General features: G+C 33.6%; 1 protein-coding gene across 1 annotated transcript; it reads left to right on the top strand.

Annotated features, from left to right (window-relative positions):
• Nucleotides 1–11987: 11987 nt before the first annotated feature.
• Nucleotides 11988–12194, top strand: LOC123825297 (guanine nucleotide-binding protein G(I)/G(S)/G(O) subunit gamma-5-like). Its single transcript, XM_045848692.1, has one exon. It carries the CDS (start codon nt 11988–11990, stop codon nt 12192–12194), a length of 207 nt encoding a protein of 68 aa, XP_045704648.1.
• The last annotated feature ends 1246 nt before the right edge of the window (nt 12195–13440 follow it).

Below are 13440 nucleotides of genomic sequence, written 5' to 3'. Positions count from 1 at the left end.
AATATCAAGAAGTACTGAAAGTTTTACTTCTTTTTCCCTTCAATTTTGTTTTTAATAAGAAACCCAAACTGGGCAATTTCTAACTGACTTTACTATTTTTATTTTTTAGTTACTCTTTACTGTTCACTTGATTTATACAGATTCTTTATTATCATTATTATTTTCAATATGTTTATATTAATGTGTGGAGTACACATCTTAAATGTCAAGTTTTCAATATTTTTACAAATCTAAAAAAGAAATTCCTAGCCAAACTGCATTGCTAAAATACCTACATGAATTATGAGATAGTTTTTACCTCAGACATATACGGTTTTTAAAACTTTATTCTTCACTTAAATATTTGAGAAAACAGCGTTATTTAGAAAAGAAATTTAACCTACAATAGAAAGGATGCGGTGTTACACATTTGTAAATACAAAGTAATTTCCTGGGTTTATGGAACAAAGTCAAATTGACTACGTATGTCTATAGAGAGGTCTATTTTGCACATTTACTTTCTTGTAACTATTTGGTTTCAATGTTATATTAAAATGATACTACAACTTATGAAAAACTCATTACCTAAAACAGTAGACTTCACAAATCAAATAAATTTGACTACCTACTTTAGGTTTTCTGTATTTTATTGTCCAAAGTCATAGATTATACGATCTGATGAGAAATAGGCATTAAAGTATTCCATAAAATGAAAGGTCAGCAATGCTATCAGTCAAGGAAATATATGATAATGGCAATTTTTATTTCTTATCACATTAAAGCCTTTTTTTTAATCTTCTATACCAACATCCAACATCCCATATTGACCTTGTGAGTACAGTAAATAGCATTACGTAGTGACTGGTGAACATTGCTACACACAGTATATGTGCTTTCCTCGAAGAACATTTCACATTCCTTATATTGTGCCATATGTTTTTCATTTACTGCACTAATAGAAAACAAGCAAAGTATGATTATCTGAAATTACCCACCTACTTTTAAGTCATTATTTGAAAATATAGGCAAAATTTAAAAGACACACAAAAATTTCTGAAAAGCCAAACACATTTTTCTGCATGGCACAGAATGTTTTAATTATTACTATTGTCTTTCTATACTCAAGAAACAAGTTCTGGGAATTTAGTTATCTTCATAGGCACATTACTTTCTCTATGTATTTCATTTGACAAGCATCTATACAACATTAACTCTATGTCAGGTGCTATTCTGTTTCTTAAATATGAGGTAAATAGTCATATATCTATTCCATTGGTAAGGAAACTACTGCACGGAGACCTTAAGTATTTGCTCAAGTGTCAAATAATGGCATAACCATTTACATAGACATATAAGATGCAAATGAAATATACCTAGAGTCTGGAAGAAGCTAAGTGCAGTGAGAGGTAAACATTTGCCTCTTCATTTATTTCTCTTTAGGCACACTGTATTATTAACTTACAAAATATTTAAGCAATGTAGTGAATTGTTATTCTTAACGAGCTATATTCCACCAAATAGAAATTGATGTATTATGGTAATACTAAAACACTACAAAATTTTGATTACAAAAAATGTTTATTATAACAAGATATTGATTAATTTTTAGCTAATAAATATAGTTTTTCTACTTTGACTAATAGAAGAAAATATTGCTCTAAACACATGTAGTTGAAAAATGTTACATATGCTATGTATAAGTCTCACTGACCTCAAGTCCACCGTTCCTTTCCTTTGCTTATGGATTTTTAGTAGATAGCTACATGACCAGATATAGTTTTTCTCTTTTCTTTTTTTTTCTAAAGGAGCTCAACAATATTTATTTTCAAATCCATTTTTGTTTAAGTACAAAGAAATACAATGCATTTAAAATGTCTTATACTCAGTTGTATTACTATGCAACTGACTTTACATTTCTCAAGAACACCATAAACATTCTGAATTAATATTTTCCAGTTTATTCTGTCCATTGTCTGATGAAAACATGAATGTGCCTTTAGTATCCAAAATCTTTACACTATTACTTCAACTTAACAAGTTCTTTTATTTTATTTAAAAAAATTTATTATAGTTGATACTCACTATTGTATTGGTTTCAGGTGTGCAGCCTAATGTTAGACAATTATATAATTTACAAAGTGATCACCCCAATAAGTCTAGCATCCACCTGGCACTAATTATAGTTATCACAGTTTTTTTACTATATTCTTTAGGTTGTACTTTACATCTATGTTGTATTTTACATCCAGTGACTATTTTGTAATTGACAACTTTTACTTCTTAACCCCTTCACCTTTTTCATTCAGGCCCCCAAGCCTACTCCTATCTAAACAAGTTTTTTTAAGCAAAACAAAATAAATCTTTGGTTATCTTTTGTGATAGATAAGGGTAATATATTATATAAGACCAGCAAATTTCTTTGTGCTACAGTTAGAATGATATACTCTTGGAACTTCTAATGCTTTCTTTAACTAAACATTATCTTATGAATCTGCTTTTCTCCTCTTCTGATCACTAGAATTTGATATCCTTTAAAAGAAAAAAATTTCCATTCCAGCCCTACAATTAATAACATTAGAGCAAAGCTCAATAGATGTCAGCCTCAAAAAAAAGCACTTTCAAATCTCTAATTAAATAAAGCTAGCATAATTTACCAACCAGAAATACTGAATTTTAACTTTGCCAAGGGGTAGCTTTAGGGCATCATTTAATGCAATCGCTTCCCATCCAAACAACTATCAAATCAAAGCTATTAGCTAATACTCAGTAGGAAACTGAAGGTTTGAAAAGTGTGCTAAAACGCCCCTGAGGTGAAGACTGATGATTATTTTATCTAAACAAATATAAGTGAGAATTAGTTTCTTTCAATGTCTTTGTGACCAGGACATCAAGGACTATAGACTCACTGCTCTGCAGTTTGTTGTTGTTGTTTCAGTACAAGAAAGCCATAGTGAGAGAACTTCTAGAGAGAGAATTTAACTGCACTGGAGATTCTACTACATTTCCAGATATAGAAATTCTACCCAGGACTCAGTATATAAATGCACTCATTATGTAAACCCTGAATTAAGGTATAGTTATAGCCTTATTTACAAAAAAAAAAAGAAAAAAAAAACTCTTCCCATTCAATAAGCAATCTTGAGAGAAAACAATAAAAAATCAACAGTTATTTATTGACAAAATGTTATTATACATTAAAATGGACTTTAACGAATCACAAAATTATGATTTGTTACTGCCATGGAACAGCTTTCCTGATGACTTGCAGGATAAAACAGAAGTGGTTTCCTGAGCATACTTTGAGCGTAAATTCTCTAATAACTGCTTAGACTTTTAAAAACGGTTTACTACTTTTAAAGCTGACTAGTGCTCCATAAAGTGACATTTCTGGGAAGATTCTGTTGGTGCCCCACCCATACTTTCTTAGCCCTTACGATTTCTAGCCATTTTTGTTGAACTTCTAACTGGTAACACATGTGAAGCTTTGCCTTTGGGTTTTTACTGGCTGAAAGAGACTGCTCTGTCCTCAGACAAGGCATGTAGGATGTGCCAGTAGTGCCCACCTCCCCTCAGAAGCATTCTACAAATTACTGACAGGCCCAAATCAGGAAAGCATGCTGTCAAAAGCAGCTGTTAAAAAATGCATTAAAGTCCTGACCAAGAAAGATGGTTTTAAAGATCCCCTCTGTTTAACTAAACTTCACACAGACTTCTTGCTTATTTGAGCCCTTGTTACCTCTTTGTTCTTACTGTGCTTCTGTAGAAAAAAAAATTAATGGTAAACCCTTTTCTGCTTCTTTGAGTTCTAAATCTTTTAAAAATCCCTTTTCACAGTTTTATAACCCCTTACTGTATTTCTCAAGGACCTAGGAATCATTGCTTTGAAATGTAATCATAACAAAGATAGAGCCCATATCTTCTAGTTTCCGTAGAAAGACAGTTTTTTTTAAACATTTTAAAAAATTTTGTTTAAATACAGTCGTCTCAATTTTTCCCCTACCACACCCCTCCACCCCAGCCATCCCCACTTCCCATCCTAGATCTTACTCTCTGTTGGTTTTGTCCATGTGTCCTATAGGCATGTTCCTGAAAACCTTTCCCATTTTTCCCCCATTATCCCTTCTCACCTTTCTTCTGGTTACTGTCAGTTTGTTCTTAATTTCAATGTCTCTGGTTATTTTTGGCTTGCTTGTTTGTTTTGTTGATTAGGTTCCACTTATAGGTGGGATCATATGGTATTTGTCTCTCATGGCCTACCTTATTTCACTTAGCATAATGCTCTCCAGTTCCCCATTAGTAAATAAATGGATCAAAAAACTATGATACATTTACATGATGGAATACTACGCAGCAGAAAGAAGGAAGGAGCTCTTACCCTTTGCGACAGCATGGATGGAACTAGATAGTTTTTTAGAAACATAAATTGGTTTATAAGCTTTTCCTGAAGCAAAAAGTAAAGTTATTATTAGTCTTCAAACATCCTAATCAAGAATTTCCTGGAACAAACAATTATGATGATGCAGCTAATCACAATGGATACCACATGTTGTGCATTGATGGCTGTGGAAGTTTTAAAAGATATACATAAATGATTTGAAATCCCTTCAATTTAAAGATGGAGTCTCACTCTTCTCTCCTCACATGTGCTGCATTTAGTGACTTGGTTCTCATGAAGAGAATGTGGCCAAAGCAACTGATTTATAAGGCAACAGTATGGCCCAAGGCATTTCCATCAGGCTTTCTCTAAAAGCCCATTCTAAGTCTCAAGTCAACATCCTTAACCAGTTGAGCAATGGTCAGTCTTTGAGTTTTTTACTTGAGGTGCTAGACATTGAGTAACAAGGACATACAATCACTGGTATGCAAAAAAAGAAGAAAATGAATAATATAAATATTTTAGAATTAGAGATATTTTGATGATTAGCAAACTAATTTTCACTATTTAATAGCTTATTTATATTTTAAATATCAATATTTTAAATTATTAAAATATGCTTTTGATTAAGCATGCAATTATTTCTCAATAATTTCTGAAATAATGAGTAAGGGCCTTATCATAGCAGAAAGTCAAACAAATATCACCTCCCGCATAAATTTGTTTCAAATGATACTTTTAAAGTTAGAAAGTATTTTAAGTGTATTTGAAATTTTTTAAAATCATAAACAAGGAAATAAAGGCTAAAAACAATGCCTATGCTGTGCTTTGTTTGCATATTTTAATGTGGTTGGAATAAAAACTACTTCTGTTTAGTTGTTCGAAGCTGTTTTATGTTCTTATTAAGGTGACAATGCTTTACCTCTGGAAGTTTGGGGAAACAGCAGGATCTAACTTTTTGTTGTGGGTCAAAAACATTTTCCCTTCTAGTGAAAGTTTGCTTTTTATTTGGCAGAAGGAATACCCTGGTGGGGTGAGTTTTAGCAGAAAAAAATACAATAAAACATACATCTTGAGAATGGAAGGCACCAAAATGAGGAATGCACAATTGAAGATTTATTTATTATCTATATTATCAAAAATAATACTCTCTTTTTGAAATAGATGATAAGAGTTTTGCAGAAATTTATTTAATTATTAAGCATTTAACTTTGTCTTCACATTATAGTAATATTTATAGCTCTCATATTATGTTAACTAGACCTCCTAATTGTGTTATACCTTTATAGTATTATTTTTTGCTTTTTCCATTTTTGCATAATAATATATATTTTATTTTTTTCTTTTTTAAAATTTTATATTTCAGTTACAGTTTATGTTGAATATTATTTTGTAGTAGTTTCAGTTGTAAGCTATAGTGGTTAGAAAAATCACATACTTTACAATGTGTACCCCTGATATTTCCAGTACTCATCTGGCACCATACATGGTATTACAATATTATTGACTATATTTCTTATGCTGTAATTTACATCCCCATAATTGTTCTGTAACTCCCAAACTATACTTCTCTATCCCTTTACTTTTTTCACCCAGTTCCTCAACCACCCACTCATCTGGCAACTATTAGTCTGTTCTCTGTAACTATGAGTCTGTTTCTATTGTATTTGTTTGTTTATATTTTTTTCTTTAGCTTCCACATATATGTGAAATCATATTTTACTTGCCTTTCTCTGATTGACTTATTCCACTTTGGGTACCCTCTAGGTCTATCTATATTGTAACAAATGGTAAGATGTCATCCTTTTTTGTGGCTCCCTTTTAAGCTATTTAATTCATAATTATAGTTTTCCTTACAAACAATCTTTCCTTCTATATTACTTTATATCACAAAGATAATAATAATAATTACAGAATGAGTAGTTTAATTTTGTTTTTTGGCCTTCTGCTTTCAACATTCTTTTGAAGGAATTCTGCTACTGCAACTTCTCATTTTCTGATAGAGATTTCTTGTTAGTTGCAAATATGTGCAAAACTATTTTTATTCTATGATGTACTGAAAGTTATTCAAAATTCTTTTATACCTAAAAAATTACAGCACTTTGGCCATTGTCTCAAATAATTATACCTACAGAGAAAAAGTACTTAATTCTTTTCCTCTTGTAAGTTCCATCCACATGATTCCACCTAAACCTAATTACCATATTTTGCTGTGTATAATGCATACCCATGTTTTTAGCCCAAACTGTCAGGAAAAAAATCTTTCATTTTAACTTTTTAATTTATTTTTTTATTTATTTATATTTAGAAACAAAATTAATCATCATATTCCAGGGGTACTATTTTGCATATGGATATCTTTTTTGCTTTCTAGAGTTAAACTTTAATTAATGCATAAGCATAAATAAAATAATTAAAAACATTTATAGAGATAGAGAATTAGTACTGCCCATGTATAAAGTTCACCCTTATTTTTCCATCAAAAATTTGAACCAAAAAATGCACATTATACACAGCAAAATATGATCCCTCCTAAAAACCCACCTTCAAATACCATCACATTGAGGATTTGGTCTTCAATCTATGAATTTTGGGGAACATAAACTTTCTACAATTTTCCATGCTACATAGAAAACTTTCCTGCAGAAACATCTACAAACTATAAAGATACTCTTCCATTCTTCTCATGAGAATTATCTAAATTAAAAAAAAGATAGTTGTTTCTTAATTTTTCCTTCTTATGCAAAATCATAGAGACACACTAATATTAGAAAAAGATTTTAAATATTTATATAAAGATGTGTAATTAAAAACATAATTTGATGCCATTAAATTGTCTTAGGGATTGGTGGACAGCCACTGAAAGAAGTATGAAAGAACAAACTACAGATTTAAATATACTAGTTAGAATTCTACCTTCTCCACTTAGAGTCCATGTGGCCTTAAAATATTCTGCAACACATTATACTTTGGCTTCATCATCTGCACCATGGGGATAATAATAATGATTATGTGGTAGATTTGTTAGGGGGATAAAATAAGTCACCTCTGATGGTAAATTTTATGTGTCTTCCTGACTGGGCTAAAGGTTACTCAGATAGCTAGTAAAATCCTTATTCCTGGTTGTGTCTCTAAGTGTGTTTCCAGAAGAGAGTAACTTTTGAATTGGTAGATTCAGTGAAGAAGATTGTCTCCACCACTGCATATGGACATCGTCCAATCTGTGAGAGACAATACCACAAAAAGTCAGAGAGAGGGTGAATTTGTTTCTTTTGCTTGAGCTGATACATACATTTCCTCTTGCCCTCAAACAACAGAGTTCCTGGTCCTCAGGCCTTTGAACTCAAATTGGTGGTACCTGCACTATGGGAAACCCAATTTTGCTTTTGGACTCAGAATGACATCATTCATTCCCCTGATTCTCATGCCTATTGAACTCAGAGTGAATTACACAATGCTTTATCTTGTTCTTCAGCTTACAGATGACAGATCATGGGAATTTTCTGCCTCCAATACCAGGTGAGCCAATTTCCTATAATAAATCTGCCTATTTATCTAGCTAGCTATTGATTTTGTTTCTTGAGAGAATCTTGACTAATATGACAATCATATAAAAGTGCTAATAGAAAAACTCTAGCAAAGAATTAGTTCTCATTAAATATTTATAAGAATGAAATATAAATTATTTAAAGTTTAATTTCAATTTTTTGTATTTATATTAGATTATTCAAGAGGTTTGGGGATAGAAGAATAACACAATCAATATACTTTTTCATAAAACAATTCAATATACTCAATGCAAAATTATTATTCAATAGGATGATTTTTAAATGAACTGAAATAAAAGAAATATATCTAATAAACCTCCACATTTGGAGTGTATACTATATTATATGTAATAAAAATTCAAAAGAATTGCTTTGTGGTTTTAAACATATATCTAAGATTATGTTGTTACAGATTCTTAATCATAAATGGATTCTTTAGCTTGGAGAAAACATATTAAGAATGACTAAAGTAATATGTAAAATGAAAAAAATACATTTAATAAGATGGCTGAGTTTATGTTGTGCCAATCAATTTAAATTCAAATAATTTAATTTCCAAACCATAAAGGCTTAGATAAAAAATTCATTAAACATTTTCTGTAGTAGTTTGATGTGCTTTGTATTAGGCAGTAAAGAAAAAAAGACCTTACAAATTTGTTGTTGCATATTTTATTTGTTTTTATTGTCTTTCATTTATTTCTCTACCTCAGGTAGGTAGGAAAATTATTTTTCATTAGTGAATAAAATGCATTTGCCCCAAAAGTTGGATAAAAGTTGAGCAAATCCTTTAGTCACTGGTTTACAAAAGGAGAAATAACTGAAGGTTTGCTCTCTGAGGGGCAAGTTAGCTCAATAAAGTATTTTATTGCATTGAGTTTTCCCTAACAATTTGCTAGCAATAACTGAAACCCACAGTCAGGTCTCAGTCCATGTAATCTCCTCAGACATAACTCAAAATTCCTCAGTAAATGAGAGAGCTTTACTCTTTCTAGATTTAGAAGGATATGCTATATGAAACTTTTAATTAAAAAGAATCAAACTCAACAGAGTAATCAATCAATTACTAAACATATTGATAGTAATATAACTGAATAGTAAACATCTTCTATTACTATTCAAAAAGTAGTCATTGGCTTAATAGACCTATATTATTTTCCCAGTTTTATAAAATATGCCTAATTTTGGCTTTGTATAACAATCATTAACTTTTTCAATAATATTGCTTTAATCTGATTTTTGAAAAACAACTCCTGTACTTTATATACTTAAAGCCACATTTCTGCTTCAATTAATAAAATAACTTATATGAATTCACTGAGTTTATGAAATCTAATTTGACTGGACTTTTCATCTGGGCCTTACTATGAAACAAATACTATTAACTAGTGCTGGCATTTTGCTATTCTCAGACCTTCTTTTTCTGTGTTCAAACTACTCTTTATTTGGTAGTCCCAAGTGGAATAAAAGAACATGAGTTGAATATTTCAAGCTGTGCCGGTATGCATAATTCATGATCAAGTTTTTCAAAGAGAAATAGATAAGAAGTACTGAAAGCTATAAATTAAATGTTTTTATACTTAACAGAGGAACTGTATGAAGATCTTTTGAGTCTTTTCTCCACTGATACAATAAAAAATTATGAAAAATAACAAGCTGCTAAAAAAGAATCAAGGGAGACAGAAAGGGAAACGCACACACACACAAAGAGAGAGGGCCAAAGAGGTAAACAGAAAAACAGAAACAAATAACTGTCTATATAAATTGAAGAAATAGTTTTCTCACAAGTAATATATAAAAATGTTATCAAGTTTTGGCACAAGATATTTTCATCTTACTTATTGCTTCCATTTCTTTTGTGGATGCAAAGTGATTAATCAAGTTTTTAGAAGAGAACATTCCAACATAGCTTTTAAAACTACAGAATGAAGATAACTGGAGTCAGTCAGTCATTGATTTAATTGTTTATTCATTTTTAATTCCATAAATCTTTATTGAATGACCACCATTTACCTAGCTTTCTGGTAGGTACTGGTGGTATAAGGTTTACAAGTGGAGTGACTATATAATTTATCATTCAAACTAGTTCACTTTGAATATGAAAGACAATATTGGAAAATACTGGTACACAAGACATTGAAAAATAAGTTAAAAAGTGAGCCTGGATATATGGGGCCAAGATGGTGGCACAGCTAAATGTGGTTCTCAGAATCTCCCACAACCACATCACTCCAGCCAGGGTGTAGCCACACCTGTGGTCCAATGGGGGCTGATTCAGCAAAGTCACACTTCCTTCTCCTCTGCCTGCCATAGCTATGGGGCTTGTGGTGTTCCTGCCCTGCACCCCAGAGCCTGCCAGGTGGAGGGGCAAACTATTCTCCACCTGGTACACAAGTACCATGAACTTGAGACTGCCTTTTTGTTGGACAATTAGTGTAGGTGGGGTGGAGACGTGAGGTACCCCATGCATGTGCTTCTCCATGAAGATTCTTGAGCTTTCTTTGAAAAAAGGAGTGTAGATGATGTAGTGTTTCTGTGGAAGGAGCCTGAGGATAAGCAACAACCTAAGTGATGGATACAAGATGGCAGCAGAGTAGGAAGATCTTTCTGGCACTTTCTCCCAGAACCAAACTGGAAATAAAACTAAAGAGGTTAATATCCACCTGAAATTAAAAAAAAAAAGACTACCTGAAAAAGAGACTTTTAACCAAGGATAGCCAGAAACCAACTAGAGACTAGTAGGAAGGGTGGGGGTACAGCCGGACAGTCCTGTTTCCATGGGTGGCAGGCAGAGGTTATAGCATCACTGTGGGAGCTTCCTCCTGATAGGAGAGGAGCCATATCCCCACAGTGGGCTCCCAAACACAAAGCACCACAAAGTTTTGGGATCAGCCTCCCATCTATCATCCAGTAGTAAAAAGCTGGGATTTTTGTCTGCTGAGAGAGAGACAGAACCCACCAAAGAAAAAGCCACTTTTTTTTAATTAAAGGGGCCAAAACAAAGGTTTTATGTTCACGGCCACTCATTTTGGGCTTGGGCCAAGGGAGGGTGGTACAGGCTGTAGTTGTTGTGTGAGGAGAGTGTGGAGTGGGAGGCACAGGGAAGACACATGGAGCAGAAGCTTGTGGGATTTCTATGCTGAAATACACTCCAAGAACACAGCAGCCATCTTTCTTGAGAAGAGAAAACACCTCCCAGGGGAAAAGTAACTACCTTACCTTGTGCAAAACTGCTTGCCCTACCTTCTGGAATACTGCTCCTCCCACTCTTCATGTCTTTTTACTTTATTTTGTTCTTTATTGTCCCCCATCCTGCGTCTTAGTTAACCACTACTGAGGAGACAGCAACATAGGCAGACTCAGGGCGTGTCAGAGTCTGGCTTTAGCATGCAGTCATCCATACTCTTTTCCAGGATCCACACTGGTGCTTTCCCCTCATTGGAGAGCCATAGAAACACCCTCCTGATTTCCAGAAGGCCCAAAATATGGGCTTTGGAGGCCTTAACCACAGGTCTGTTAGGGGTTCCATCCCACAGAGTTCAGGAAAAAAACTCAGAACAGACTCAGATGAGTGTCTGGGGGGGTGGGGAAACACACCCACCATCTTCCCTGAAACCTGAAAGGCATCTCCCATGCCATTGAGAGGTTCCATTCCCCTAATTCCTTGAGAAACACTCTCAGAAACAATTAGATCAGTGACTAGCCTAAGATTGATGGAAGGCCACAGGCAGAGACAGGCAGAGTGAATCATGTGGTGCCTTGGGACATTTACAAAAGTCCCCTGGCCCCAGTGCCAATAAAACCCAGCTTTGCAGCACAGCTTGTCCCATATGTAATGCAACCAAACCTGTAGAAAACAGCCACAAACTGCACTGCTTGTGTCTTTGAAGAGGCTGACAAGGGCTAGTAGTGGACAGCACCTGACATTGGCTTCCAGCAGCCCCAGAGACATTCAAAGGGAAAACCCAGCAAGCAAGCATTACTATTCAAAGCAATTTATAGATTCAATGCAATTCCTATTAAAATACCAATGGCAATTCCACCCCATGGACCCACTACCAACAAATCAGCCTAGCTTCTAGTATACCATGTCTGGTTCCTTCAGTGTCAGTGCTATGAAGATGGTGATTCAACAGCTCTGGCTAGGTGCCAGGCTCAACTGGGTGAAGGTTTCCCATGCAGCTACAGATTTGAAACAATTCTGTCTGCAGAATGCTCAACATGACCCCCTGCTGACTAGAGTATCTTCAAATATCAATCCCTTCAGACTTCAGAATGTCTGTTCCTTTTTGTAGTGAAATAAATATTTGAAGGTGTTCTAAACCACTTTTCATGAACCAGTGAATATTCAAAGAGCTAAATTTGAAACCTGTACAAAAAGTTTATCCCCGTAACACCTGCCACACTATACAAACTTCTGCTTTTGTCTGTCCTTAACATCTACCTCTCTGGATTTTCATGAGTTTTTATTTCACAAGGATGGTTATTTTATATACATTGGCAGTAGCATACAAATAAATACTTAGTATAAAAAATACCAGCAGCATATTTTATGGATCTAGAACTAATATTCAATAAAAGCATATGGTAAAATCAACAAAATGTACAAGCAAGCAAAGTATAGCCAAAGACATTGAAATTGAGAATAGGCTGACAGTGATCAGAAGGAAAAAGGGGAGCAGATAATGGGGAAAAAAGGTGAAGGGTTTACAGGAACAAATGTAAAGGACATATGGACAACAACATGGTGAGGGGGGAATGGGGGAGGGAGGTGGGGAGGGTTGGAGTGGTGGGTAGAGGTAGGGGGGAAAGGCAGAAAACTGTACTTGAACAACAATAAAAAACTTTTAAAAAATTGTGTATGGAACAAGACCCCAAATAGCTTCAGCAGTCTTGGAAAAGGAAAACAAAGTTGGTGGGATCCAACTATACTATAAGGTCACTGTAATCAAAACAACCTGGTATTGGAATAAGAACTGACCATTAGATTAATGGAACCGAGTGAAAAGCATAGAAATAAACCCGTGTATTTATGGTCAATTAATATTTGACAAAGAACATACAATAGGCTAAAGACAGTTTCTTTAATAAATGGTACATGCAATGGAGCAGTCCATATAAAAAATGAAATTAAATTAATCTCCAACTTATATAATACACCAACATAAAATCAAAATGAATAAAAGATTTAAATACAAGTTGCAATACCATAAAGGTCCTAGCAGAAAACATAGGCTGTGAAATTTCAGAAATATCACAGCAATATTTTTTGAAGATATATCTCCTAGGGCAAGAAAAATAAAAGCAAAAATAAACAAATGGGACCACATCAAATTAAAAAGTTTCCACACAGCTAAAGAAACCATCTTCAAAATGAAAAAGTAACTGACCATATGGGAAAATGTATTTGCCAATGATACATCAGACAAGAGTTTTACCTTCAAAATATATAAAGAATTCATACAACTCAACACCAGGAAGGCAAACATTCCAATTAAAAATAGATGAAGGACCTGGATGGACACTTCTCCAAGAACGACA

This window comes from Phyllostomus hastatus, unplaced genomic scaffold (assembly GCF_019186645.2).
Source record: "Phyllostomus hastatus isolate PE091 unplaced genomic scaffold, TTU_PhHast_1.1 phas_contig_62, whole genome shotgun sequence".
Taxonomy (NCBI): domain Eukaryota; kingdom Metazoa; phylum Chordata; class Mammalia; order Chiroptera; family Phyllostomidae; genus Phyllostomus; species Phyllostomus hastatus.
The sequence above is the reverse complement of the archived record's forward strand: the minus strand, read 5'-3'. Positions and strand labels throughout refer to the sequence as shown.